Source organism: Anopheles gambiae, chromosome 2, assembly GCF_943734735.2.
Source record: "Anopheles gambiae chromosome 2, idAnoGambNW_F1_1, whole genome shotgun sequence".
Taxonomy (NCBI): Eukaryota; Metazoa; Arthropoda; class Insecta; order Diptera; family Culicidae; genus Anopheles; species Anopheles gambiae.
The window spans coordinates 52558724-52583856 of record NC_064601.1 but is presented as its reverse complement, the minus strand read 5'-3'; the positions used below and the strand labels follow the sequence as shown (position 1 = coordinate 52583856).

The 25133-nt window shown below is 42.7% G+C and overlaps 1 protein-coding gene across 8 annotated transcripts in view; it reads left to right on the top strand.

Moving 5' to 3' along the window:
* The window catches only part of LOC1274440 (tubulin polyglutamylase TTLL5), a 36097-nt gene extending 11120 nt beyond the window's left edge, over window positions 1-24977 (top strand). For 5 of the 8 annotated variants that reach the window (XM_061643088.1, XM_003436727.2, XM_061643089.1 and 2 more), the window contains exons 3-7: window positions 3977-4067; window positions 19061-19141; window positions 19431-20465; window positions 20554-20767; window positions 20873-24977. In XM_061643088.1, coding sequence (XP_061499072.1) covers window positions 4015-4067; window positions 19061-19141; window positions 19431-20465; window positions 20554-20767; window positions 20873-22786 — 3297 coding nt within the window. In that variant the 5' untranslated portion in view covers window positions 3977-4014 and the 3' untranslated portion in view covers window positions 22787-24977. Of the gene's footprint in view, window positions 1-3976; window positions 4068-6748; window positions 7752-11829; window positions 12168-19060; window positions 19189-19430; window positions 20466-20553; window positions 20768-20872 lie in introns of those variants that run through there. The other 3 variants (XM_061643092.1, XM_313563.5, XM_061643093.1) reach the window with 3 other exon arrangements.
* Window positions 24978-25133: the final 156 nt, after the last annotated feature.

Below are 25133 nucleotides of genomic sequence, written 5' to 3'. Positions count from 1 at the left end.
ATTTCCATGTCGTTTGATCGTAACATTGGAGCGTAGACAAAGGTGTGTAATGTGTGGTTGGTGGATTGCTGGAAAAGGTGCGGTGGAGGATATCACCAGACTGAATATGTTTACTGATGGGTGTGAAGTAGCAAAATACCACCACCCAGTTCCATTGTCACTTTGATTGGGCTTTTTATGGTTTAAGGGTTTAAGGGTAATTCTTGACACAAGAGTTTCGCTAGTTGATGTTTGACATTCGACTGCAAATGTTCTTTCCGGTGCCTTCCCTTATTTGACTGTCGGCTCACTAACGTACACATGCATCACATAATCTCACCAGTTTCTGGTCAGACACCACTGAGTACTGGTGAGTGAGTAAATCGATAATTTGATAAGTTATTGATGGATGTATTGTTGGGTTGGTTGGTTGGTTGGTTGCAGGGAGCATAGCGTAAGTTTTCGTTCCAGATGGCACAACACTTTCGACTAGCAGCGGTGCAAAATTTCGTGCAAACCGGCTTCGTGCAAGATAAGTGGTCTTTCGGTTTTTGGCAAGAGAAAAGCAAAATTACCCGCCCAACCTGCCTTTAAAGGACCCGGTTCCCGTCCATCGTGACCTTGTTTCGTCGCTTTGATGGAGCGCATTTTAACACGTCAGGCCGTGAAAATGGGGATGGTTGCCTATGCTTTTCTTCTTTGACTGCTTCGAGACCAGCAGCAGCTTTCCTTCGTGTTTGATCCGCGTAACGGGTGCTAAAGCGAGTTTGAGACAGCTACTGTGCCTACATCGGAAGGTGTGTACGCGCCCGTATTGATGGATGCGATGGAACGGGGAACCCAAATTGCATTATTACAACGCCACATGCACCTGACAGTTGGTGCGCCTGATGGACGGGTTCTAGATTGAACGACCGAAATTTCCTCTAGCAGCTTGCCCGAGCTACCCGTGTGCTTCGAGTGTGCTACGAGCTGTACAGTGCTGCAATTGAATTAGCACAGCAAAGCCTCCTTTCCTTGTGGAAACAGGAAGCAGGAAAATCACCGGACGATGAGCTTATTGAGTGCGCAATCTGTTCTGGTGGCGTTAGGGGTAAACCGGCTTCCTTGGTGGCAAAGGATTTATGTCTATCTAGGTTCACGCTCAGAAAGCACTTATTACATTTGACAGGCACTGTAGTGTTGATGTACGTTAGCAGTATTTCCCTGCATAAAGGTGTCTACCTTCGTTTCGGAGTTTCGGGATGTCAAGGGACTCTTCATATTATGACAAAGCTGATAATTGAGCACGTTTTAATATTATGATAATGATTCTCATGTCAGCATTTCTATATGCTAATTCAGAATTCATCACTCTATTCCCGAGATACGTGATAAATGACCAATTGTTTAATGATATTTACCATAATCTCCTTCAATTTGTATTTGTTTGAGATTTTGTGTTTGAGAAGATACAAATCATGCTATGGTTTTTCATAAATATTTATGAATTTCCATGTTTTCATTGAATTTTGAGTTTAATACGCTTTCCATGTGTGTAATTATTACAAGTTGTGGTACTATAGGGAAAAGATAGAGACGAAAAGTTGTCCACAATCGTTTTGTTAGTGTTTGAAAAATGTTCAGGTAAAGATAAAAGCTAAAGTCATTTGGGTTTATCACATTATAGACAAGTATTTTTGAAAATCATCGCAATAACTCTTCGTGTCGTGCTCTTGCTCTTAAACTGTCCGTTACACAAGTTTTGATCACATTCGTAGAAGAATGCTACACTTCACACCCATACTAAAACAGATCTCACCAAAGGACCCGTACGAGCAGTACAAAGACTCGTCGCAGAATCAGGAACACTTTGTCACTTGCTTAACAATACCTACTTTCTTACTTTTTCGGCGCTTACTTAATGGACTAAATATTTAAAATTTATTGTTAGACTTGCTTCAAACGTTGAGTCCAGTTACATGTCATACTTAGTATGTGCAGTTGTGTTTCTTTAAAATCATGTTACTACAGCTATAACAAAATTCTATTTATAAGCCACACCATGCTTCCGGTGCTCCAATTTGGTTAACATTCAGCATTCATTTCCTTTGCGCTGTTTCTATAGGCTCTTAGAGGAACGTTCTTACGCACCAAAAATATGTGACTGTGACTCACGCTTCTTTGGTTTGTCAACGCCGCTGTCAGCCAAGTGTAAGAGCGACAAACGTAAAACGGAGAAGCAATCAACCGATCAATCGGAATTCCAAGCTCTTGGGACGAAAACGGCAAGCATGGCTTGTTTGCCCTGTCAGCCGTCGTCGATCATCCGGCGAGCAATTAGGTATGCACCGGCGCATGTCGCTACCACCGCAGGACGGCACCGTAAGGTCTCTTAAATGTCGGCCGGATTCTAATCTGCTTTGTTCCAGCGCCAACGGCATTTCGTATGCAAAATACGGCCGAATTTGGGCGATGACTTCATGTAACGGTAGTGCACGCATGTTTTTCGCGTTTCTTTCACTCGAAAGTTACTCATTGGCCTACGCTGCACACAAGATGGTACCGGCAGTCAGTGAGTACAGTAGGTCTGATCAAACGTTGATGCTTACTGGCGTCTAATAATAGAAAGGACTTGCCGTTTGTACTTTAAATGGAATTGTAGCGAATGTTCTACTGCAGACAACAAAACGAAAGGAAGTTCAATCACAAACACGTTGTGCGTGAGTGTCGATCGACAAAATTGATCGTGAACAATTTTTGTATTTCGCTCAATTTAATTTAATTTGGTGTAATCGTTAAGAAACAGTATTATTTCTTTTCTCTTTCAAAGTATTTTCTTCAAAAGATTTGTTTCCAATATATTTGTTAATTGGCTGGGGTATATTATCGCAAATATATTTATTTTAAAAAAAATCGATCGTAATCGCAACCAACTTGTTATTTAGTTAAAGTTTTTTACTTCTGTTAAATGAATTGTGACATTTTTGATAATAATACTATTCTGTGAAAAGCTAGACCGTTACTTTGTTTTATTAGATTTACTTTTTTTTTTATTTACTAGTTTATTAGATTTATTAGATTTACTAGTTGTTTGCAAACGTTGAACGTTTTAAAATCTTCTCTACCTGGTAGTTTGGAAAATCGATAGCATCGACATAGCCAGACATGGGACAATAGCGCACCTTACTATAAAAGCTGCTAAAAGCGCGATGATTGATCGCAATTGTGACGGAAATAGCGATAAGGAAAATGGCACCAAATGAGATTTGGAAGTGCTGATAGTTGTGACGCCGAACGTGTCTAATGAGCTTTGGCACTCAGGCGGAAGCAACGGCCAATGGTGAAAGCGGACGTAGTGATTAATGAAACTATTTTTAACCAGACATTATTATGGATTGGACAATTTAACGAAATTAATTGATCGAAAGAGATTATGTGGTTGTCGTTTACAATTTGTAGCTTTTACGGGCGTTGCTAAACTGTGAACAATTTGTGTGAGTTGCAAAGGGTTTCCATAATTTTGGGTTGTTCCCTTTTGTTTCCTAAATTTTGTGCATTCCTCTCAAGAATTATTAGACGGTTAAAAATCTTACAACAAACGCCTTATTTGGTGTTTGTGCAACCCATAGTTTATCCGGCAGCTTATATACAACTATATATAGTCTGATTCGTTTCCTAATTAACCATTCTAGAATAAAAGTCTCCTCCAGCCAATAGTGGTCGACAACTAGTCTGGGGCTTGATTATTGCGTTAGTTGAAGCACGAGTATAAAATATTCACATAATTAAGCAATAAACCGTCATAACGTAGCGATCGATAGATCGATCGTGGTAAGTGCTGTTACATGTACGCTGTATAATGGTTCAAATCATTTGGTGTGCAACATAATCTGTGATTTATGTAAACGCCAGGTTAATGCTACCGTATTATTTCTAGCTCAATCTCATTGTGGCTGTGCTTGTGCTTAAAATCAATAATTGGGGTTTGTTTTTTTTTTAATTCTTTCCTTTACAGATTAACGCCGACATCAGTGCAATGCCGCGATAGACTGTATGCTTTCCACAGCTTCTGGTATCAACTACAACAACAAATTAATTGTTTGTGGGTAAGTTTATTTATACAATATCTATTTATGGATGTAATTAATTGATGCTGTTATTTGAACCCATATTGAAGGTTTACAAGGTTGTTTAAAAAACTATGTTTATGTTTAATCAATTTGATAGTGCAACATTGTTTTGGCGTTGACATGTCTGTTTGTTTTTATCTAGAGGCCCTAGAATAATTGTTATAGGGTAAACGTACCTACAGTGGTGGTAGTACCAATAGTAGTGGTATTGCACTAAAATGCGTCACATACGATAAATTAACAGTAGTTAATTTATTTATGATAGTGTGAAATGTTCTTTAACCTTTTACAAAGGATTTAAAAGTTAAATGGGGCCATTCCGTTTCATAGTGACCGAAAAATTCATAATTTTGTGAATGGTATCAACATTTTTCGAAAATCCTTAGGATAACATAACGATACTCATATTTTTGTTAACGTTCTAAATGACCATATAACAACGCAATTATTATTTTTTTAACATAATTGTTATCAAATGATATTGTTTTATTCAAATTCATTACCTTTTGACCATATTTAGGTATATTTAAGTGTTTTTTACGATATTGCCATTATGGGTACACCAAACAGGTATGTTCCTATAGTGGTCCTAGTTTTAAAATCAATAAAAACAGGTAATTTTAGATTTTTTTCGATGACATTTTTTGACATGTCGTACTGTTTTCACTAAAATAAGCAACAGAAATGAGTTTTCTGCAAGTAATTTGCCAAACAAAGGCCAAAATTCGCTTATCTGACTGAGTGAAAAATCAAGCAATCAAGCAAACTCTTCTGGTTGTGGGTTGACGACAGGTGTTATTCAGTACTTTATTCACCAAATTCATACATTTTTTACGATCAAACTACGAAAGAAATCAATCTAATGGCAATAATCCTTGTTATTCACACAAACACAGCTTCAAAACTTAAGTTAAATTGATGTTACACACTGTTTTGAGGCATCTTTGTTTACCACCACTATAGGAACACAATATGACGACTATAGGAACCATTATAGGTACAACGAGTTGGTCACAAAAATATGTATTTTTTTCGTAAATTTGATATGTTTCATGGTAAACATGACTGTGATTGCAAAGATAATACATATTCCATTTGTTATGTGTTAAAATATTCAAAAATTTTCCTTCCTGACACTTTAAATCCATTAAAACACATCTGTACCACTATAAATTGCACCACTGTTGGTACATTTACCCTAGTGTCGTTATTAATGTTTGTTCACATTGGTCAATCGCTTTTGGTTGTCGCTGTAGGTGATTATTAAAGACAGATATTCAGTTCAGTATTCAGTATTATTTTCAATTTGTAAAAGTGTGATACAAAATACAAAATTTCAAAACGAATCTCTATTCACACATTCTTTAAAATTTGTTATTCTACTATTTTAACTAGTAAGAATTGTTAGTAAGAATTGTTGGTCGGACTTCAAGAGCAATCTTAAGATAAAAAATATGCCCTTCATGGGTTCAAATCTCGTTTAGACTGAGTCTTTCATACTTCTAGCATATCTTGCTATGGGCATACCAATCAGTCACAGCGATTTCTCCTTAGGAGAACGGCGCGCGCATGAAAATACAGTTAATGTATGTACAGAAGTAGACTGCTAAGTAAATATGTAAATGTTGCTTTATTGCACACAATGTGTCATCAGAATGCATATAAATGGAAGAGGAATGTCCAAGACTCGTCAAATGTGCCGTGAATGGCAGACGAACGTCCGTGATTCAAAATGCCAAACCACTACAATCCTCCCTCGTGAAACATCGCCAGCCAAAAACGCTCTGCATGAGCCATCATCGTGGATCGTGGATTTTATGAATGGTTTTATAGTGTGGGTGAAAGCTAAAACGGTTAAAACCACCCCTCAAACCTTTCAGTGTATGAGTGCGACTGCAGTTCAATGTTCTCCCACACTGTCCGTATGATTTTCCAATCGGTTCCGAGGAGGGAGGCTTCGTTTAATCAGCGAAATTCTACGGTGCAAACTTTTCTAACAGTGCGCACGAAAAAGGACGAATTATGCAAATGTTGATCGAACCGTTCGTGGGGCTCTAGTATTTTCATGTATTGGTTTTATTTTCTCACATTGGAGCATTTTCACTCTCGCTCCGAGTCGCACCCGCGGAGGTCTCGTGTTTACACTTCGTCCCTACCTAGTTCAATCGCCTGGTGGGACGGGCAAACGGTTAGTGTCACTATTACGAGTTTCAAACACTTGCGTCGCCTTGGTGCAGCCACCCTTCCCAGGGAAGAGCATGCTGTTTATAGCACCGTCCGCCCAGGTATTCCTACCCTGTAAACATTCTACCACCAACTAGCGCTGTTTGTTATGGTAACTGGTGTTTGGTTGTTTTCCTGTACTCGATTGCATCGTTCCGTTTCGAGTACGATGAGGGGCTGTAGTACGCGGTTATTGAAGGCAATGATTGGATGACGGAGGTGGTTAAGGGATCGGGGAAAGGAGGGAGGGACCCCATAGTGTACTGAACGATATGCATCCTTATCTAGAGCGCACCCGCTCGGATGGCCTTTGATGGCAGGCCCAACGCCACCAACGAGTGGAGTTGCTTGAAGCGTTCGCAGGTAAAGCGCCAAGAAAATGCACCAGTGTCTTTTCGGGACCCGTGTTCCGGGAACGGTTGGTCGATGAAAAATTAGGTTAGCCAGTCAGACCACGATACTGGTCGGTGGGAGAAGCACCATCGTTTCGTGGTCAATTTCGCGGTGAACAGTGTTGTTTGGAAAGCCAGAAATTAGTACGAGTAAGAATGCCATCATCGGATGGACCTATTTTTTGGCTTTGGGGCTGCTTTTGCCTCTGTGTTTGTGTGTGTGTGTTTATTGGAGCCTTTTTGCTTGCGCAAATTAGTGGTTACGGTAGCAAGGATTTCTATTATTGCCTAAATAGGGTCAGCTGTGCTCTGCAAACTATATTGGGCAAATATCTACAATGAGTATCGAATACGGTGGCAATACCTAACAAAAAATCGTTCGATAAGTAAGGATGTAAAAAGGGAGACCCGTATCGGTGTGTTCTATCGTAAAGTAACAAATGAAACTACTTAGTTGATTTTAGTCAACAATCGCCGTACTCGCTTAGAGGTAAAAAGTGCTCGCGTGCGAAATTAGTGTTTGGTGCGTAGTTGTACGAATGTTGGATTATCCATACCCTAGTGCAGTGTGAATAAAAGAGTGAGAGAGAAATCCGCCTGTTTGTCGCAACAATCGACCTTGCCCATTACATTTTGCTGAACCTTGTGCCCACTAGGCAGTGGGCTCGCGACTGTGTCCAGTCGGTATAGGTTGTCAACTTCCAGACGCAGACGCCGGCCTCCAGGTCTTGGGACGAAATGTTGTGTCGCGGGCAGCACCAAATATGGCAAAGCCGTCGCCGTTATGCTGTCGTCGAGGACGGTGCAACATTGCCACCGTAGAAACTCCCACCCCGACTACACACGGCGGGCTTGGATCCGTGGGCTGTCTGCCGCAACACAAAAAAACACACCAAAACCTGTAGATACCAGCCAACGAAGAGTCTGTTTTTTTTTTTGTTTTGCTCGCCGCGTGTTCGAAGTGCACCGTCGACGACGTGGGGTCGGGTTCCCGCCGATTCGACCAAGGGAACATGAACAACTTCCAGCGCCTCAGCTTGTACAAGTATGTGTGCCCACACGGTGGGTATAAGTTAGTAGCTCTTCTCTTTGCTCTCATCGACATGCATTTATCATCATCGTGCATCCAAAGGCTTGTCATACGCTTACTACACCCTTAGCGTCCACGTGCTTTTGAGGGAGTTGCTATGTGTAAAGCTCGTCATTCGACCCCCATGTTTATCTTTTCTTCGTTTCATTCTCCATCCCGCGAATTGAGGACGGCCTTGCCCGATTTGGAAGAAAGCCGCTAGTGCGCAAGCTTCCAACGCTAAATACTTACCCTTATAAAGCCCTGTACCTGTGTCCGTTGCACACCAGATGGTCAAAGTGGGTTTTGATATGAGCTGTTCTGTAGTTGGGTATATCGTTTAGGCACGGCAAGAGCGGCAAGGCAAGAGCAATCCTCCACACACTACAACTCTATTTTAGTAGCCCAACATTACAGTTTATTTAACCATTTCTTCTTCCCAATTGACTGTACAAATCATATTTGACATTGAACTGTTTTACATATTGAATATAATTATTGTTTTCAACAGAGCTAAAACATGTTTTTATCCGAATGAATATTAGTGAATTTTCAACAAAAAAACCCTTGTAAAATGCTATTTATTTATTTTGTTTATTTATATTTGGAGGGTCCAATATTTTTTTCTTTAAATGGCTATTTGGTATAGTCAATAATGAACAATTTAACTTAAAAAAAAATAATTTCGCACATGTTTCTATCCAAATATGTTGTATTCTATTTGTGCTGTATTATGTTGTATTCAATATCTCGACAAAATAGTCAATTATATGCCCGAACAAAACAACAACTCGCTGAACATGTCAAAATAATTCTCGAAACCCCTGTTATGTTTGCTGCACACATGTCATTTAATGAAAACACTACTACTTTACTGCATAAACCAATTCTTCTTCTTGTTCTGTTGGCTCAACAACCGTTGTCGGTCAAGGTCTGCCTGTACCACTTGTGGGATTGGCTTTCAGTGACTTATGGGTTACTTTCTCCCCCATAGCAGGATAGTCAGTCCTACGTACTGCGGCACGATCTATTTGGGACTTGAACCCGTGACGGACCTGTTGTTAAGCCATACGAGTTGACGACTACCACGATACCGACTTAAACCAGTTCAATAACATTTCTAAAAATCATGTAGCTTTATCACTCTTAGTGGATTAATATATATCTCTACAATGAGTTTGTTTACTTCTTTTCAATTTTCTATGTAGGGGTCAGAGGTGGGTCAACATCATCATCATCATTTGTTCATCATCTTATTCTTAGTTAAAAATCACTATACATCTGAACCTCTCATAACGAGTACTCCTTATAATGAGTTTTTCGCATAACGATCCTATCTAAATGCTCAACAAAAACCTCTCTTAACGAGTAAAATTTCGCATCACGATCGGTTAACATTGAGCATTTCTTTTATTAAGATTATCATTCAGGCACATGAGTTCCGACACTAAGAATCGTTATAATCGTTAATATAAAACTGGCAACAGGAGAAATGCCGAATAATTGTGCACAAGTTTGTGGTATATTGACGAGTGTTTTTTTGTTGCATTTCGATACTAAGATTTGATCATCGCATGATCTACCAATTTCTAGTGTTATGAAGACATTTGTCAGTTTTTGAGCCTCATATAAATCCTTTCAACCAGCATATTTTCTGGTCCTGGAACCATTTACTTCACTTTTTATACAAATTATATGGAAAAGAATCTCTCGCATAACGAGCTTTTGTGTTTACGATCACGAGTTGCGATAACGAGTTTAAGTTTACTTTTTTTCTCCTTCAATATACTTTTTTATTATTTGTTACTTCTCTACATCATTCAATTATTGTAGTTATATTTAAGTTACGCTAAGATACTCAGTGAAACCTTAAACACAGACTGTGAAGGAAATAAATTAATCGAAATGAAATGAAATTGAATTAACGCGTGAGTCACTGGAACGGATTGAACTCGTTATGCGGAGTTCCACTGTATATCTATGCTCCAACAGCTCTACTACGGTCGCTTCCACAGCTTAATGTTGCTTGCCATAGAACAAACCATGTCGCTCAGTTGATCTTATTAGGGTAACTGTACCAGTTTTCGGCAGTGTACCTATTTTCGGCAGGGTAGCTAAAAATATGAAATTCTGCACAAATGCGGTAAAAAATTTCACAAAATACAATTTTGTAGTGAAAGTGTACTTATTTGATATTCACATACGAAGTTACACACCATTTCATTACGTATTTTCTAAAATATCAAATAAATTGTGCTTTTTTTCGGCAGCTTTGCTGTCAGCCAATCGTTCGGCAGGTTTTGTGATTAAGAGAATCAGAACAGTAAAACAATGAAAAGTGGTACATATTAAAGATTTTATGCTTATTTAATTTATTATAACTTGTTCGGAATTTTAAAATCACGATAAACAGGTTATTTTTCACTTCAAATGATGCCGAAAATAGGTACACAGTAAATGATCATTTTTGACAGCTCAATGTTGTAGGCTCCTGCCGAAACTCGGAACAATAACACACTTTGAATTTGGCTGAATATTCCTTTTAAAATTGATCAGAACACTACTATGCGTATATCGACACATAATATGACCTTTCTTGTACCAAATATCACCAATTTTACGACAAACAATTCACTAACTTATGAGAAAAATAAATATTTGTAAGCCAGTTCGCACCGTACGCTATAACCATCAAACTGTCAATGGCTGCTCTGTTTAAACGTCGCATCAAAATGGTTGTCAAAACGGGCCAAAATAAGCAACATAAAATTAATAATTAAAGTGCTTTTTAACACCAATCTTAGGAAAGTAAGAGTGTTAAATTGCTTTCAACATTTTTTTGTACATATTCACATTGATACAAACATTTTCTGACCCGTATTCGCGCTGCCGAAAATAGGAACACAGCCTGCCGAAAATAGGAACAAACTGCCGAAAATAGGAGCAAAATCAATGTTTGCATTTTCACGAATATTTATGAAAAAGGGCTTTGAACCGGCAAATAAAAAATATTGTAACATACTATGATAGTTTATCAACCAGAATAACAACACTTTCAAGAAAAATAATGAAAAATATTGATGTGTGAGCAATTTTTGTGAAACTGCTGCACTAGCCTGCCGAAAACTGGTACAGTTACCCTATTTCTACGTGCAGAACATTTAACAATAACATTTTTTTTTTTAATTTTAATACCACATTTAATCTGTGTCATTTATTATTTAAGTTTTTTATTGCTGTTTGAAAAATTATTTAAATAAAAAATTAATGATTAGTTTACTCAACAGTTTCAAGTTGTTTGGGCGCTTCAAAAATAGTATTTATTTAAACTCAATTAAAGTGTATCCTTTGCTTATCGCGAATAGCAATCATTCATAGCATGGAATGGTATGTTGTGTACCACAATATGACAGTAATACCATAGTTTCCTGTGCTTTCGTGACCTGAATTAACCTGTCCTTTTAGTTCACACTAATGTAGGGAGGGTAAGAATATAGTCAAAGACGGTCTCTGTCAGGACTAGCGTCGTCGTAAAGAAATTCCAAGCGGAAGGAAGCTCCCCAACGGACGGGCGGGGGTTGGTGGGCCACAAACGGAAAGGCAAGCGCTAGACCGCCTACCGCCATTTTTTTCCTTCCGTGAGACGTTTGTGTTGGAGCAACGGGTGTGTAATTGTTGCTTAGAGCGGCAGTACCTTGGAGTTGTTGTTTGGGAAGGAGAAGGCGGCCGGTGTGTTGTTTGCAACATGACAGCCGAACGTCAACCGCAGTTAATACTACGGGGTATAAAAGATCAAGTGCTGAATGGTGGCAAAAGAAGGAGAAGTTGGTGGGGTGTTTGGGGTTAAAACCGTCTAAACAACACACGATGCCGCGGTTGTCCTTTGTGTTTGCGGAGCTGAACGCACATTCCGACATTCGCGTGCCGTTCTAACAACTGAGAAGTGTGGGAATCCGCGGCAACCAGTGACTGGTAAGGGGAGGTGGGCAGATATATCGAAGGGTCTGCTGGTATCGCGGCAAGCCAGTTTGAGTTCACGGTGTAACACATCCGATATTCAAATCAGTCGAATCCGGCATACCTTGGAGTGCAGGTGCTACTTCCTTATTTGTGATTCCTGCATGTGTGGTTCCTTTAGTCGTTAGTGGAACATTTTTCGAAAAGAGAGATACAACTTACATTACAATTCCCAGTATACGATCCATTGAAGGTGTAATTTATTCCTTGATACAGTTCTATACTTGTTCTGTGCTCCGTCCTGTCGTGTAAAGAGCGTAATTGAAGTGAGATGCGGCTACGTGAACAGTTGGCACGAGAAATTTTTGATCCAAACTCTTGTCTAAGTCAGAACATTATCATCAGAGAGATGGTGTTACAGCATAAGGAAAAAATGTAACGTATATGTTGTTTGCAATATGGTTTTGGAATATCTTCTGACGTTGCAATTCGTTTAATTAAAAATTATTAATATGAAGGGTGTTGGAATGTAAGGGTTATGAAACGGTCATTTTGAATTGTTTGCGGTTGTTTTGTCAGTTGGGAATTAAAAGTTAAATGTATTTTCTGGCAGCACTGCCGATCGACAATTTGTGATTAAGTATGTGTGCGAATAAAGCGGCACTAGCGCATGAAACTCGATACGAGCCGGACGTGTTCTTTACTTTGTCTCCTTTGGCGATCGAAGACGACACAACAAAACACAACGTAGGGCGTAGAGGCGTCAAGGGGGAAAGGAACCAACAAACCATGTTCCAGAACGCAACATTGGTGCCGTGACCAGGATGGTCTAATACTTGCGGTTTGGTTTGAATGGTTAAAGTGAAGAACTTGTGATTTCTTTTGGCAAAAATCGCGTAACGCGTGTGAAATCTGAAAGTTCCGTATCGAGCGTTGGTGGATTTCTGAATAAGAAAAAATCGCGAAAGCGTGAGAAATCATTGTGCTAGTGGGTGTTCTTTGCGTGTGTATGCATTTTGTGTCGCGTATTAGAAATGTCGGTTAGTGAAGATTTTGCCGGTTTCTCTGACGCGTCGGGTTCGAACAATACAATGCAATACACACAAGCAGAAGATCTGGATATGATTATCCTAAAGCGCGAGCGCGACCGAGTCGTGCAATCGTTGACAAGAATCGACACGTTTTTGGCGCAGTACAAAGAGAGTGATTTCCCAGAATTGACGCCTCGTCTCGATCTATTGAACGAGCGTTGGAGGGAGTTTAAGGCTTTGGCTCGAAATATTGGCGCAAAAGATTACAGTGAAGATAACGATGTGCTTTATGGTGAGATCGAAGACAAAGTCATGCTGTTGAAAGGAAAATTTTTGGGAAAGCTGCGGGCTGGAGCGGAGATACCGAGTGTGAAACAGGAACGCGTGTGCGATGATTATAATAGTGTTCGTTTGCCTCAGTTGACGCTTCCTCAATTTTCCGGAAAATATGACGAATGGCTCCCGTATCACGACATGTTTGTTGTTACTGTTCATGAGAACGAGAAATTGTCGCAGGTTGAAAAGATGCTTTATTTGAAGGGTTCTCTGAAAGGTGAAGCGCTGAAGGTGGTGGATACTTTGCAAGCCTGCAATTCGAATTATGATGTGGCTTGGGATGCTTTGAAGAAGCGATATTCTAACGAATATATTTTGAAAAAGCGTCATGTTAACGCGATGCTACAATGGCCACGGATGAAAGTCATGAACACGGTGGGTATTCATGGGCTTATCGATTGTTTCGAAAGGAACTTAAAAATTCTAAAGCAGTTAGGTGAAGTGACCGAACAGTGGGGATGTTTGATTATTCAGATAATCATTTCAAAGTTGGACGAAAGCACCCAACAAAAGTGGGAAAGGCACGTTGAAGAAAGTGATCAAAAAACGGTGACGGATTTGTTAAACTTTTTGCGCACACAGACGCGCATAATGGACGCGTTTGCAGTGGATAGGCCAATGGCGGCGGGCAAATCTACAAGTGAACGTCGTGTTGCGTCTAATGTGGCTGCAGAAGCAAAGTGCGCAAAATGTGATGGATCGCACATGGTGGAAAATTGTGACTCGTTTCGGAGTTTAACGTTGCCGCGTCGTCGTGAAGTGGTTGAAGCTAAGAAGCTTTGCCTTAATTGTTTGAGGCAAGGGCATTTTCAAGCCAAGTGTTGGTCACGTGCACGATGCAATATTTGCAATCGTAAACATCATTCCCTTCTACACGGTGAAAATGTAAGTGAAACGATCGGTCCGTCGGTTCGTGAAGAACTTCCATCTACCAGTGGCACGCAAAATGTGGTGGTGAACGCGTCATCGAACAGAGAGTGCACTTCTGTGTTATTATCAACGGCGATAGTGAGTGTGCGTGCGTGTGGTAACAAATGGTTGTCAGCAAGAGCATTGATTGATAGTGGGTCTCAGGTGAACCTGATGACAAAGGGCTTGGCTGCGCGGCTTAAGTTACCGCAGTATGAAAGTAAAACGGCATTATCGGGAGTTGGACATTCGAAAGTGGACATAACGACGTCGGTAACGACTGTCATACGTTCCAAAAGTTGTAACTATCAAGAACGTATGCAGTTTCTAGTGTTGCCGAGAATTTCTAGCTACAGGCCGGTAACTGGAAATCAAATTAGCAGGCAGAATCTCCCGATGAATTTTGTGCTCGCGGATCCTAATTTCGATAGTGATGCTGAAGTGGATTTATTGTTGGGCTCCGAATTTTACGCGACTTTTTTGAAACCGGACAACCGTGGTAAAATTAGGCTCGAGCTACCAGCGCTCCCAACATTTATTAGCACTGTTTTTGGATGGGTTGCAACTGGGAAAGTTCCGCTGGCTTCTGAAGGTAGCAATTATGTTACTTGTGGCACGTGTACTAGGTTGGACGATTTAATTGAGCGTTTTTGGATTATTGAAGAAATACGTGAGCCGCTTCAACATAGTCAGGAGGAAAGGGATTGCGAAGCACATTTTGTGCAAACTCATCAGCGGGATAGTGAAGGGAGATATATAGTGAAGCTGCCATTTAAGTGTGACTTACAGAACCAATTGGGACCGTCCAGTGCGATAGCGAGAAAACGGTTCTTGCAGTTAGAACGACGTTTCAATCGGGACCCATGGTTGAAACAAAAGTATACGGCGGTTATCAACGACTACATCGACAAAGGGATTTTAGTCAAGGTGGCTGCGAACCCTGATTCTGAGGAAGCTCATGGTCATTATTTCTTACCGCATCATCCGGTAATCAAGGCGTCCAGTACCAGTACAAAGGTACGACCTGTGTTTGATGGATCGGCCTCTACCGACGGTGGTAAGTCTCTTAATGATTTGTTAATGACTGGTCCTGTGATTCAGGAGAACTTGTTGGCGTTGTTGCTGAAATTTCGGATGAGGAGCGTGGCATTAGTGGCAGATATAAAACAGATGTATCTGCAAGTCAAGGTGCATCCCGACGACACTCGTTTTCAACGTGTATTATGGCGAGGCTCATCTGTTGAGTCCATCGAAGTCTACGAGTTGCAGCGGGTCACATTTGGACTTGCCCCGTCTTCCTTTCTGGCCATTCGAGTACTGCAGCAATTGGCAATTGATGAAGGGGAAAACTTTCCCTTGGCGAGACAGGCGTTGTTAGAGGACTTCTATGTCGATGACTACATTGGTGGTGCCTCTAGCGAAGAAGAAGCAGTTAGGTTGCAAGCTGAGCTGACGCTATTGTTGAGAAAGGGCGGATTTCATCTAACTAAATGGAATTCTAACAAACCAGATGTTTTATCTAGCGTTTCAGCGGAAGACAGAGCAACATCCTACGTTAAAATGTTTGAAGTTCCAGAGGAGCCAATAAAAACTCTAGGTATCGCGTGGCTACCAGAATCGGACCAACTGTACATAGACTCGAACATTCAGATGAACAACGAGAGCTGGTCCCGTAGAAAGGTTTACTCTTTGGTAGCACGTATATACGACCCTTTGGGGCTGGTGGCTCCTGTGACATCTTGGGCCAAGATAAATATGCAATCGTTGTGGTTGGCAACTGATGACTGGGATGAAGAAATACCGGCTGTCATGCAAGAACGATGGTATGCTTTTCAATCACAACTCGGGTTGCTGAAGGAGGTTAAGTTTTCGCGCCATGCTGTTGTGCATAATCCTGTTGCTGTTCAACTACATTGCTTTTCGGATGCATCTGAAGCGGCTTATGGGGCATGCGTGTATGTTAGAACGATTGGTAGCAGCGGGGAAGTGGTAGTTGAGTTGCTTGCTGCAAAGTCTCGTCCTGCGCCGCTGAAAAGAGTCAGTTTGGCCCGGTTAGAACTTTGTGGAGCATTACTGGCAGCAAGGTTGCAGAAAGTGGTACGCCAAGCGTTGAGAATTCCAGACGTGGAAACCTTTATGTGGACTGATGCGACAATCGTGTTGCATTGGATTCGAGCACCATCCCATTCTTGGGCTACGTACGTAGCGAATAGGGTATCCGAAATTCAGGAATTGACGCATGGCTACAAATGGATGCATGTGAAGGGCGTTGACAATCCTGCCGATATTGTATCGCGTGGAGCTATGCCGAACGAGCTGTTAGCATCGAAGCTGTGGTTCCATGGTCCCGGGTGGTTACAACTATCAGAGGAAGAATGGAAGAAGAATGCCAGCGGTGTGTTGGCAATTCCCGAAGAGGAGTTATTGGAACGAAGGAAGAGCTCATTGGTGGCCGCAGTAAGTAGCGAGAGCGATGATTGGTGTGATAGGTTTTCCAACTATGACAAATTACTGCGGATCACTGCGTATTGTATGAGATTTATTCGTTGTTGCCAACGAAAGCTGGATCCTAAACACAAAGGTGTTTTGTTGGTGAGCGAGCTAGCAGAGGCGAAAATTCGACTGGTGAAAAGAGAACAACGGATATACTTTGCGGCTGAGATCAAGGAGTTGTCTGCTGGACAAACGGTACGTCCCAAATCATCACTGAAGACATTAGGAGCTTTTTTGGACGGTGATGGTTTGCTCCGAGTTGGTGGCCGCTTGCATCGCGCTAAAGCCATGCAAGTTTGTAGCAGATTTCCGTTGGCGCTACCCAAGAAGTCACGATTTACTAGGCTAATGGCAGAATATTATCATCGATTGGCACTTCATGGTGGGCCAACTGCAACATTGAGCGCACTCAGGAGAGAATTTTGGCCAATTCAAGGACGATCTTTGGTCAATAGTGTTTGCAGAGGCTGTCTGGTATGCTTCAGGATGAATCCCGCGTTAGTTCAACAACCACCAGGACAGCTACCCGTGTCGCGTGCTATGCCAGCTCGACCATTTTCGATCGTAGGGGTTGATTTCTGTGGACCCATTTACTTGAAGCCGGTGCATCGCCGAGCGGCAGCTGAAAAGCATATATTTCAATCTTTGTGTGTTTTTCAGTAAAAGCTGTTCACATCGAGCTTGTGGAGTCTCTATCAACTCATGCATTTCTAGCGGCGTTTCGTCGGTTTGTGGCAAGACGGGGTTTGCCCAGCGAGGTCTATTCCGATAACGGTCTCAACTTCCAAGGAGCGAGTAAGGTGATCGATGACTTCTACACGTTGATGAACAGCGATTCGGCGGTGGAGGATATATCGAGATATGCTGTTGGCGCTGGCGTTAAGTGGCACTTCATCCCACCCCATGCACCGAACTTTGGCGGCCTTTGGGAGGCAGCGGTAAAAGCGGCAAAACGCGTCCTACTGAAGGTTGTTGGTGATCGGCAGCTGGCGTTTGGGGAGATGTCGACGGTACTGGCACAAGTGGAAGCTCAACTCAACAGCAGACCGCTTACACCGTTGTCGGAGGATCCGGAAGAACTTGATGTATTGACGCCGGGGCATTTTCTAATCGGGGCTCCGATGAACGCTCTACCGGAGCCTGACGTGGGTGATGTACCAGTCAATAGATTGAAGCGGTACGAGGAATTGCGTAGAGTGGTACAGAATCATTGGGCGCGTTGGCGTAGGGAATATTTTAGCGAACTACATAACGAACATCAACGCGGCAAGGCAGTAGTAAAGCTAAAGGTAGGACAAATGGTCCTGTTGAAAGAGGATGGGAAGACTCCTCACCATTGGCCAATGGGACGGATTGCTGAAGTATTTCCTGGCCCAGATGGCGTAGTGAGAGTCGTTAGTATCAGGACTAGGAACGGCTTGTATAAGAGGCCAGCGAATAGGATTAGTCTTCTTCCGTTTGAGAGAGTGAATTAGATATCATAAAGTCAGGCATTTTGTGAAGTAATGGAAAGAGGTAAATTTGGTAAATTTAGGTGGCCGCTATGTTGGAATGTAAGGGTTATGAAACGGTCATTTTGAATTGTTTGCGGTTGTTTTGTCAGTTGGGAATTAAAAGTTAAATGTATTTTCTGGCAGCACTGCCGATCGACAATTTGTGATTAAGTATGTGTGCGAATAAAGCGGCACTAGCGCATGAAACTCGATACGAGCCGGACGTGTTCTTTACTTTGTCTCCTTTGGCGATCGAAGACGACACAACAAAACACAACGTAGGGCGTAGAGGCGTCAAGGGGGAAAGGAACCAACAAACCATGTTCCAGAACGCAACAAAGGGTATTTTTATTCAGAATAAATCAAGTGTGTACTAGTGAGCTGTCTTAAGGTCGTTTGAGGGCTGTAAAATTAGGTCGTTTATGAATGTTTCATAAATAAAACAGTTGTACATGTTTTTTTTCTTTTAATAAAAAACATGATAAGTTTTTATTCAAAAGAACGGCTCAGCCGTGTTGCTTAAAAAATAGATTATCAAGCATATTTTACAATTACACCAAGGCATATGATTATTTGTATCTGGTTCTAGACTTGTATTGCCAACTTACTGCTCAGTGTGGAAAAGTCAACGATCTTATAAAATGGATAATCATGTTGTACCATCGTTTCAAGCAGACCAACTCCCTCCCGAGTTAAATGATCGAACATAAATTATTACCCTTCCTTTTTTGCAGCAGTTTCGGTGCACGGCACGGTGTGAGTTGAATTGCTCCGTATTACCACCATGTCATGTGGTTGATTTTATATCGAAGCTAGGCTGGTGATGAAGTTTTTCATATTTCATAAGCTTCCTGTTTGGTTGGTGATGGTACACCCGCGCCGAGAAACTGAAAAAGGGTAGCTTTACTTATGGGACATTAGAAATTATGAATTGATTATGAGTGAGTTTCCGATCGGCGCGGTACGGGTGGAATGGGACTGTGCCCTCGGGGGTTTTTTAACAGTAGAAATATTGCTTGTGATGTGATGTTTGATGTAGCCTTTTCCCTTTACCTTTTACTTGCAGGCGGAAACTAAACGGGTACTCTAGTTTGGATTTATTCGTTATGCCTATAACAGACAAGCCGCGATTAAATCACTCACAAAAGTAAGTATGAAATCGAAGCGCAGTCGAAGTTTTCGTTTCGCCAGTAGGTATGTATACTAGAATTTTGGGGATGATTATTTATGACGTCGGGTACTGCACCGAACAAATTTACGACAGGGACGACGGTTGGAAAACTGATTGACGAAAGTGGAAACTCAAAGTAGGGGACATTCCAATAAGTTTTGTGGACTCGTACTATTTTAATGATATTATTGATACTTTTGTATGCGATTATTATGCGATGAACTCAATAGACCGAGTCTGACACAGCGCTGTTTTCTTCTTTCAGTGCCAAAAAAAACATACCAACTACACCCAACCCATGGGTCATCGGCGGTCCACCGGGTGGCAAAGACGCCGTTCTGGCATTTCGTACCTACGCTCTTTCGCCTGCGGCTTCTGAGAATGGCACGGATCTGTCTCCCGGGGGCAGCCCCTCTGCCACACCATCGTCGGACGCTACGTCCAGCTCGTGCCCAACCGATCCTGTAGCTACCGGTAGCGCAACAACCGCTCGGCTGGCCGAGCTAAAGAGCGCAACCAAATCATCCACCGCCACTGCCACCCATTCTTCACTGCCGAAAAATTTTAACGTTCAGCGAAAAACGCGCGGAACGGCACCGAGCAGAAGCAGTACCACTACCGAGGACGAAGAAGACGAGGAGGATGGCGAAGATGGAGAGGAGGAAGACGATGACGATGAGGATGAGGTAGACCAGGATGAGGAAACTGCAGCACGGGATGTAGACGTGCAGGACGAGGAGATCGACGAGGAAGAAGGTGAGGGTAACGACGACGAGGAGGGTGGAGATGAAACGGATGCCGGTACAACGTCGCAAGAGGAGTCAAGTCCTGCCAAGGGCAAGCCGTCTGTCGGCGAAGCGACGCGCACAAATAAACCTAAAAAACGCCAACTCGAGTCGTCCTCCTCGTCCAGCTCGCTCAGCAATGCGTCCATGTCGAGCGTAAAGGGAGGCTCGGGAGACGAGATTGACACGGAAATGTCGACCTCCAAATCGGAACCCTCGCTGGCGATGGCTGCGCTGGATAAGAAGCTGGCCGCCCAGCGCAAGCAAAAGGAGGAAAACAAGGAGAATCAGCAAACAGCGCCGTTGAAAACGGAAATGCCTGCCGCCCAGCTTAACATTTGCTACAAGTTCATCAACACCGAGACGCGACTGCTGCGAAAGATTTTGAATGCGCACGGCATGGGCGAGAGTGGCCCGGAGTGCAATGACTTCAATCTGCTGTGGACGGGAATACACCTGAAGCCCGACATATTGCGCAATTTAGCCCCGTATCAAAGAGTGAATCATTTTCCTAGGTGGGTGTGAAGCAGCATCACGCTTTCGATTATTTGCTCATAACAAGAAAGCAGGGTCGTTTTTTAATATTGTCTTTTTTCATTTTAGATCCTACGAACTGACCCGCAAAGATCGTCTGTACAAAAACATCGAGCGGATGCAGCATCTTCGGGGCTACAAACATTTCGACATTGTTCCACAGTCATTTCTACTGCCACAGGACTACAAGGAACTCATAGCAGCGCACAACAAATGCCGCGGTCCGTGGATCGTAAAACCGGTTGCATCTAGCCGAGGTCGTGGAATTTTCATTGTAAACTCGGTAAGGAAAGTGTAGGAAAACGATTCGTTAGTTGATACGATGGTTGGCTAATTGTTCTGTGTTGTTTTAACGTTCCATGCCTTTGGTTTTAACGGACAATTGCAGCCGGATCAGATATCGTCGTTCGAGCAGGTCGTGGTGGCAAAGTACATTTCCGATCCGCTTTGCATTGACGGGCACAAGTGTGACATACGCATCTACGTTGCCGTGACCTCGTTCGATCCGCTCATCATCTACATCTACGAGGAGGGTCTGGTCCGGTTGGCGACGGTCAAGTACGACAGGACGGCAGAAAACCTCTGGAATCCGTGCATGCACCTGTGCAACTACAGCATCAACAAGTACCACACCGATTACATAAAGTCGAGCAACGCGGGCGAGGAAGATGTCGGGCACAAGTGGACACTGAGTGCGCTGTTGAGGCACCTCCGCAGCCAGGGCTGCAACACCGAGCAGCTAATGCTCGCGATCGAGGATTTGATAATCAAGGCAATTTTCTCCTGTACGCAACCAATCGTGTCGGCATGCCGCATGTTTGTGCCGCACATTGGCAATTGTTTCGAGCTGTATGGGTTCGACATCCTGATCGACGATATGCTGAAACCGTGGCTGCTGGAGGTGAACCTCTCGCCGTCACTCGGGTGTGATACGCCGCTCGATACAAAAGTGAAGGCTTCGATGCTGACCGATCTGCTCACAATGGTGGGCATACCGGCCATCAGCCCGCTGCAAAAGGCGTGCTACGATAGCAAGGGCCAAAAGATACGCAACCTTACGACACCCTACCGGCGGGTAAACTCGGCCGATTTTGTGCACACCACCAGCGGACGGAAGGAAGGTGCTGGAACCGGTGGCAGCGGCCAGCAGCAGCAGGGAAAGGGAGACGGTGGTGGTAAGCTGCAGACGACGCTGAGTGCGCTGACGGCGGAGGAACTGAAGATTGTGCGCTTTGCGCGTTCCCAGTACGAGCGACGGGGTGGTTTTGTAAGGATCTTCCCAACAAGCGATAGCATGAACCGGTACGGATCCTTGCTGGACCCAATCACGGGCATTCCCACGTCGGCCATCACGTCTTCGAGCAGTGGTACTTACCTGATGATCATTCCGCACAACTACAATCAAATGTTGCACTCGCAGCTGTTTCCACCTGGTAGTGAAACTGAAAATCGCATTGTCCATCGCATCCAGAAGTACGAACGTGCACTGGAAAGCTCGTTACCGATTACCATCGGCCCAAAGCACGCGGCCCCCAAATGTGTCGATGAGGCGAAGCGGCTGCGATTGCAGGTGCGCAAACTGATTGAGAACGGGCACGAAATGAGCATTCTGCAAGCGAGGCGTGCTTTTGGCTTCTACCTGGAGTACATCCTGAAGCGCCTCTCGTCCGAGCCAAAGCACAGCCACGAGGAGCTGATCATGAAGTTCTTGTATCGCGTCGGGGCGCACATGAAGACGCCCTTTTTCTTCCGCAACTTTGGAAATAAGGCACTGGGCAAAGATCGTGGCGCTATGGTAGCGAAGCAGCTGGGCGATTATCTGCATTTGTACAACAAGGAAACCGAATCGTACGTGGACGTGTTTGACATCGTCGGCATGCTGCCGATCAAGCTGTTCGACGATTTCCTGATGCAGGCCGGCGAGGCGGATCTCGAGTCCGTGCTAACGCTGCACACTAATCTCACGCAGCAGATGCCGTTCCTGTACAGTGGCTGCTCGACTAGCGTGCCACCGGCACCTCCCATCCCGGTTGGTGCGCACGGGTTCCTGAAAGCCCTGCCCAGCATGGCACCGGGCGGTGCTAACAAGGAGCTCATCCGGTTGGATCCGTTCTATCGACGCGTTGAGAGTAGGCTACCGCTCGGTGCTCGAGTAAGTGGACTGTCCGAAGTGCGCGGAGCGGGCGGTGCAGGGGAATCGAAAAGCTCGGCAAGGCTCTCGCCCATGAAAAAGAAACCTCCGATCGGGAGCATGGTGAAGTCTTCGCGCGAGCGAGAGCAACGTTCGAACTGGCTCTATTGAATTGACGCTAGCGGACGTTGCGTTGTAGACTCGTAAGGGCATTATTTATTTGTTGTATGTTGTTTTATATTTTATGTTTAGTCGAATCATGTGTGCTTTTAGTTCGTGCTAGTTGTATTGTTTTGTAAATGTTATTGTTGTAGGTTTTGTTATTTTTTTTATATGAATATTATCATCACGCAACAAAATGTATTGCTTAGCTTCAGCGAAAGCAAAAGCACGACAGCAAAACTCAATTCACTCATATGGTTTTTCTAAAGACGGCTGATAGTAATGCTGGTCTCATTTAACCGGATCGTTTTATGAGCTACAACTTTGGATTAAACAGCACAAAAAAGGAAAGATTTCTCATTAAAATTGAACGATCATTTCATGGCAGCCACACTGAAAACTATTGTTGGTGCATATAGGCGGCCGTAGTTAATCTGGGTGGCAGCTAACACTGGCTCGCCCCAAAAACGTCTAAAACGTCTAGTCATGTATTCCAAAAATGGTGAAATTCGTTCGAAAAAAAAACAAACAAACAAACAATACAATTAACAGGCTGCGTTGTGATTGATGCCGGTTGAGCTAGTGTAGAAAACTGCAACATTGGCAAAGCGAATACTGAACCTGTACCAAAAACTGAATTAGCGAGAGGGCAAACCGAAACGAATGAAACACAAATGCAAAACATTACCCCTCGATTGTGATATGAAATGATATAAGATACTCAGATGCTGCTGAATGGATGGATCCACAAACGAACAGAATACAAACTAGTGCAACAAATGACATACATTTAAGCAGTTCAAACGTATTCCGTCATATATGAAACGAAATCAAGTGCTTTTTCCCTCGTCACTCGCACAGGAGTTTTAATGTGTTTTAGCCAGGTAAACTAAAAATACAAAACAAATCAATGTTTCAACAAACAAAAACAAACAAATGCAACGATTGTGAGGCCGTTAAATGAAATGCTGCTTTTTAAGCGGCTAAATGGAAAAGTAATAAGCACAAAATACAAAACATAGTAATAGTAATCTACCTTTTTGGGAGAGGAGGAGTAAAAATTATTATACCGCAAGCGTTCATTGTGTGCTCCCGATGGGCGCAAGTTTAGAGCTAAAAAGCCATTGCTTAATAGTAGTAGAAGTTTAAACTGATGCCTGCTCACTGATTCGCTTGTTGTAATAAATAGCCAGCGATTTAAGTTTCGGTGTGCATTGATTTTAAATCGTTAGCTTGGCTTGAAAATAGACACTCTTTGTAACGATACGAAAGCTATACGATGCGTGTGAGCATGTTTCGAACGTTATTGGGCGATCGCCCCTTAAATATGCACAATTTTGAAACAATTGTTCTTCGGCATGCGTAATTAAATAATACAAATCACTCCGACACACACCAATAGAGAACTCCAAAAAGAAAACCAGTTAACCAAACGAGCACCGTGAGTGAGTGTGCTCAGCAGAATTTACAATCATTATAGAGCGCTAGTGATATAAAAAAAAAATCCGGGCCTGAAGAACAGGAAGAGTTTCAGGGCAGCAGCATATATACACGGCACAAACCCTGTTGCTTCGAACATACATTTTAAGCGTACATAAAACAGCACAACATTTTGCAATACTTAACGTTTGAACGAGTAAATGGTGATACATGGTGAGGACTTAATAGTGCAGCACAAACATTATGGTGGATAATGCAAATGTGAGGATATTACAAACGCACCTAGCTCGCTGATAAGCTTTGCTATGGGTGATAAGCAACAACAGTTGGATACCGCACAAATTTTTAACATATTCTTAAGTTTTGTAATGTTTTTTTTTTGTATTAATAATATTATTTTATTGCAACATGTGGCGCTCACTTACGGACTTGTCTAAGAGTAACAGACATTCATACGTTCCGGGTGCAAAGTGTATCGGATTAGAGTGCACAAAGCCGGTGCACACGATACAGTCGTTGAAGCAAATATGTGTATAAGCCGAAGCGAATGGTTTTCCTAAAAATAAATCCTAAAACAGCAAACAGGAAGAGTTTTTTGGTAAATGAACCGATAATAGGAGAATGCTTTAAACTATCCAACACATTGAAGTTTTTTCCAATCTTTTCAATAATAAAATAAAATGCCGGTAGGTTGTTTACAGAAAAAAAATCCTTATATTTGCAACAGAATCCACAAAATAAACTACCAATTCAAAAATGATTTTCCAATGCATATTTAATGCTAAACCACGTATCCACGATTCCGAAATTCGGCGGGACTGGGCTGGGCATAAAAGAAAGCAATCAAATGTGCATTGACGTGTTTGTGCCAAATCTTTTGTGCTCTATCTTCCCGTTGTTTGCGTAATGCGTCACA